Consider the following 5,501-nt stretch of genomic DNA (forward strand, 5'->3'; position numbering starts at 1 on the left):
CTTTGAAATTGACCGTAAGAAAAATAAACAAAAGTTGCCATGTGTGACCAGAATCTTATAGTTGCCATGTGTAACATAAGTTAGAGCATCTCTAGTAGACACCTTAAAAACGCCAAACCTGTAAAATTTCAGTGGATTTATGGTTTTGGATCAAATTTGTGTTCAGAACAGACCCTGTAAATGTTCGCTGAATCGTAAACAATTTACAGGCCACCGAAAACGTGAGCCTTAAACCTATATTTATACTGTTTGGAGGGCAGTATACATGCCACAAACTGGCCGGAACTGGCCGAAATTCTCCGCTCTTCACGCGCGCTGCCGTCCGTACCAGAGGGCTCCAACCATCAATCTCTTGTGGCTCCAGCGAAGTCTGGCCTTCTCTTTACGTTTCCTCGCCTCAATCCCAACCAGCTCGAGAGTGCCCCATCCAATTTCTCACGGCGCCGCGCGTGTGGCAGGCGGTTGGCGGGCATGGGTCAGCAATCTGAGCGGCGTGGCGCAGGCGAGCGCGCACGAGCAGGCGGACGAGCGGCGTGGCGAGGATGGGCGGCGCGGCGAGGATCTCGGAGAATATTCTCTTTTACCGCTCGGGTTTGCGGGCTCTGTTTCACCGCAGCCGATTTCGGTCTTTAAACCGCGGTTTTCTCGATCCTTATCCGGGGGTTTAAGGTTCGCAGTGTTACGAGGTCCGCTAGAGATGCTCTTAGCTCGTAGCTGCGAGCTTAATGTAAATCGTTTTAACCCTGGTGTGATTCCACAGTAGTTTGGAGGCTGTTAATAAAATGTCTCTCGAGTGAGTGAGATGGGGGCCCAGCTGTCAGCGTCACACGACCGATGCTGCTCCCGCACCGGAGACCCAGCCACCGTCTTCTCCGGCAGCAGCCGTCCCCGCCCCCGCCCCCATCCCAAACGCCGCCGCCGCCCCGTCGCCGCGTCCCTCCTGCGGAGGCTCCGCCACCACCTCGCCGCCGGGCCCCTCCCCTGGACCCGTCGGCCTACGCGGGCCTCCTCCGGGCCGCGTCGAGGGCGCGGTCGCTGCCGTTGGCCAGGCTGACCCACTCCCACATGCTCCGCGCCGGCTTCCATCCGGGCCTCTTCCTCCGCAACAACCTCCTCGCCGCCTGCTGCCGCGGCGGCGACATGCGGCACGCCCGCTTCCTGTTCGACGGAATGCCGCGCCGGGACGCCGTGTCCTGGAACACCCTCATCGCGGGCTACTCCAGCCAGGGCGGGTCCTCCGCGCGCCTCGCGCGCACCGCCTTCCGGGACGCGCGGGGCGGCGGCGTCCGGGCGGACAGGTTCACCTACGCCGCGGTCCTGGCGGCGTGCGGCAGGGCTGGGGACTGGAGGCACGGCCGGGCGGCGCACGGGCTGGCCGTGGTGAGTGGGCTTGCGCAGGACGTGTTCCTGACCAACTCCGTCATTGACATGTATGCCAAGTGCGGGATGATTGATGACGTGAGGCTGGTGTTCGACCGGGCTGAGGAGCGGGACGAGGCGTCTTGGAACCTGCTGCTGTCAGCGTACGTGTGCATGGGGTGGCCGGAGGTGGCCGTGCACGTGCTCGTCTGGATGCACCGGTCAGGGGTGAAGCTGGATAGCTTTGCCTTGGGTGGGATCCTCAAGGCTTGCTCCGAGCTCCAGGGCTCCGAGGATGTCCGGAGGATGCTGCATGGCTGCGTGGTTAAGGTTGGTTTGGACTTGGATATGTTCGTCGGGAGTGCCATGGTGGACATGTATGCCAAGAACGGTGGACTTGAGGAGGCGATCAAGGTGTTTGACTGCATCCCGAATCAGAATGCAGTGGTTTACGGTGCCATGATCGCGGGCTTCGCTCGCTTAGGTAATGACCCTTGCCCTGAGATTAGAATCGAAGCTGTCAGGCTTTTCTCAGACTTGCTCCGGATGGGTGTAAAACTGTCCAGGTTTACTTTCAAGAGTGTGCTCGAAGTCTGCAATTTGACCAATGCGGTGCACTGTGGGAGGCTGATACACGCTCATGTTATATTCAATGGGTTTCAGGACGATGAGTTCATAGCAAATGCGCTGATCAACTTGTACTCCCAAGCACGGTCAGTAAGTGACAGTCTGAGATGCTTCCAGATGACTCCCAGGCAAGATGTCGTCACATGGACATCCATGATTACAGCATTCGTGCATGATGAGAATTTTGAGAAGGCACTAGGCCTGTTCCTAGAGTTTCTTTCTGTTGGAAAAGAGCCAGACCAGTTCACCTTATCGAGTGTGATGAATGCTTGTGCTGCTCTGAGTCTACCAGCAACCTGTAAGCAGATACACTGTTATACGGTCAAATCTGGACTCGCTCAGTTCACTGTGTGCGGCAATTCTCAGATTTCTATGTATAGGAATATAGGTGATGTTGAGGCTTCAAAGAAGACATTCGAGCTGATTACATGTCTGGATATATTCTCATGGTCTGCAATGATTTTGAGCTACGCAGTCCATGGCCATGAAGGCGAGGCTCTAGTGCTCCTGGAGAAGATGAAGGATTGTGGTGTCGTGATAAATGATAATGCTTTGCTTGCCGTTCTCATTGCTTGCAGCCAGCAGGGGCTGGCAGAGGAAGGTTTCAGGTACATACTCTTGCAAAGTAATGATTGATCTGCCTGTTTTGTTGTTTCTCAAAAAGTGCTTTGTCTTCCTCCTGTGAATTTTTAGTATCCTCATGTGTATTATATATGCTAGTAGCAACTTATTAAGGACCTTTCTAATATACATTAAGCGTTCAATATTCAACTCATCCTACACAGAAAGTATATGCCATAGCAAGGGAGATATGATAGTCTGGGAATTGTGTTGTGCAATGCAACATAGCCAAGTCTAGCTCCAAAAATCGATTTGCCAAATGCCCCACATTCTTGCTCCAAAAAGACATGTTAAATTAGCTATTTACTTGCGCCAAACCTAGGGGTTACTTATATTGTGATATCGTACCTACCCTCCAGATTGGAAATGTAGCTTGCGTTCAGTTTCTCATGTGAACTATATTTATACCTTTCCTAATTACCAATGTCCATGGACTGGTGTGATCATCAGACATGAAGTAACACCGTCAATGCCGGTCCCAAGCCCGGATGCAAAAGGTGGAGGGTTCAAGTTTGACATACCCTTCCTGCACAAAATTATGTATGCTCAGAACTTAAGTGTATGATGCTAATTGAATAATGTGCTTTAAAGGAACGTTAGAAATAGGGAGGTCTCCTCTATTCCTGGCACTTCTATCCAATTTCTCAACAATGTTCACAATTCATCAAGTATCTGTCTTTTTGTAATGCAGGCACTATGAGAGCATGCTATCAGATTATGGCTGTTCCCCAAATACGAAGCACAAAGCTTGCGTAGTTGACCTCCTTGGCCGTGTTGGTAAGATATCTGAGGCTGAAGATTTCATAATGGGGTCTGGATCAGAAAATGACCCAATACTTTGGCATGCACTGTTGCGTGCATGCAGAATCCATGGGGACAAAGAGAGGGGTATAAAAACCGGAGAGAAATTAATGGAACTCGAGCCCTTCGCTGTTACTTCATATGTGGTGCTGTACAACCTCTACATGGGTGCCGGCAAAATCTCATTGGCTATGAAGACGAGAGGCCTGATGAGAGAGCGAGGCATGAGTAAGGAAGCCGGGATTAGTTGGGCCGAGTTTGGGGGATCCATCCATCATTTTACTGATGGAAATAACTCCTGCCCACACAATAATGTAGTTCATGCCAGATTAGAAGAATTGCTGGTCAGTGTGAAACAGAAGACTGAGCGTGGTGGAACGGACATTTGGGAATTAGGATTCCAGAGCAGAAAGGATGGCGAGACCTCACTCGCCAGACATGGTAAACTGCTGGCGGTGGCTCTTGGGCTGTCCAGTTTGCCATCTGCTGCTCCTGTAACAATTATGAAGAACCAGAGGATATCCTGGGAAAGCCATGAAACACTGAAGTTGCTATCAGCAAGGGAAAACAGGGGAATAATTGTCAGAGATCCGACTCATTTTCATCGTTTTGATCAAGGTTCGTGCTCTTGCAGAGACTACTGGTAGACATAGGTGATATATTGGGAGTACAAACCTTAGAAGGGTCAGCGGAACAGTTTGGCCATTCTTGCAGCTGAGGTTGAAACTGGTGTCTGGCAGTTGGGATCAGAGGAATGAGAGGATTACAGTAAAGGGTACAGTGGCATTCCACTGAACAGAAGCTGTGTCATTCCACTGAACAGAAGCTGTGAACATGTAGCATACGATTATGCTTGATGATGTCCAACTCCAGCCACGCATCACTTTGCGATTAAGCGTCACACGTCTCGAGCTGTTCCATCTCTGCTGAAACCGCGGGATTGCTGGAGATGTCAAGGTAGAGCTGCTTCCCTGCATCTCAGCTAGAACTGTGGCTTAATCGTATATACTTGGGGCATTTTTGTGAGCAAAATGTGCTGACCTGAACAACCGGCAGCTGCTGTTTTTGCGCCATGGTCGAATCTGAGGCCCATCTGCAGCACGTACACTGTAGTCACACTGCTGTAGAAGCTGTGGTCAGAAGTGTTAATATTGAGAAGTTCCTGATGGGAAGAAAAGCTCATTGCGAAACGAATGAGGTGCTACACTCTCACCAAGATGAAAGAATTCGCTGGGATTTTTTTTTTTTGCACAGTCTGACGTAGGTTACAGGTATAGTTGCAAACACATGCTACGTTTATGCAAGTAACTTATGATATTCTTACATAGCTTTTGATCTGAAATTGCATTTATATACCCTTGTGCTCAATCACAGAAATTCTAATAATAAAATCCATGGTGTACATTCGTGTTTTAGATACAAAAATGCAGGAGGTTGCACTGATTCAAAACACATCATTCTCTTCAGACTTAATAAACAAAAGTCATACATAATAAAAACTTAAAAAGATAATAATCTCCTTAGGTCAGAACTATTTGGCCTCTCACCTTTTAGGGTGAAGGAGGTGTTTCTTGACTCTGCCGACAACTGTTAAAACCTTTTTTTTTTGCGAGAAGACAACTGTTAAAACCCTGGAATTTATAACACACAGAAGATTATACTAAAAGACTAGTAGGTAATTTTTTTTGCACCTATAATACACATGGCACCCCCACTAGATCCTCCCCTGCCGTCACCACAATCGTCGTCGTCGTAGGAAACAAGGCCGACCCACCCACTCATAGCATACCTGGTGACCATGACTATTGCCAGTGCTTCGCCTGGCTTAGATCAGCCAATGCACCAGCAGTCACCTCGCTCTCACCAAGCTGAATAACTCGGTAAGAATTATTTTGCACAAGCTGACATAGGTTAGCAGGTATAGTTACAAACACATGGTACGTTTATGCAAAGCACCTAATGATATCTTTATACAGGCTTTTGCAGCTGGGAAAATGTATGTAGCTAGGACTGAAATTGCAATTATTTATCCTTATGCTCAGTCACAGAAATCCTATTCAACTCTGAAATACAAATCTCAGAGGGCGAAGGGG

The 5,501-nt window shown here is 49.2% G+C and overlaps 1 protein-coding gene across 1 annotated transcript; it reads left to right on the forward strand.

Annotated features, from left to right (window-relative positions):
* Positions 1-834: 834 nt before the first annotated feature.
* Positions 835-4,652, forward strand: LOC119310149 (pentatricopeptide repeat-containing protein At3g13880-like). Its single transcript, XM_037585987.1, has 2 exons — positions 835-2,594; positions 3,299-4,652. The coding sequence occupies exons 1-2, from the start codon at positions 835-837 to the stop codon at positions 4,053-4,055; spliced, it is 2,517 nt and encodes an 838-aa protein (XP_037441884.1). The 3' UTR covers positions 4,056-4,652.
* The last annotated feature ends 849 nt before the right edge of the window (positions 4,653-5,501 follow it).

The sequence above is a fragment of the Triticum dicoccoides genome, chromosome 5B, assembly GCF_002162155.2.
Source record: "Triticum dicoccoides isolate Atlit2015 ecotype Zavitan chromosome 5B, WEW_v2.0, whole genome shotgun sequence".
Classification (NCBI taxonomy): Eukaryota; Viridiplantae; Streptophyta; class Magnoliopsida; order Poales; family Poaceae; genus Triticum; species Triticum dicoccoides.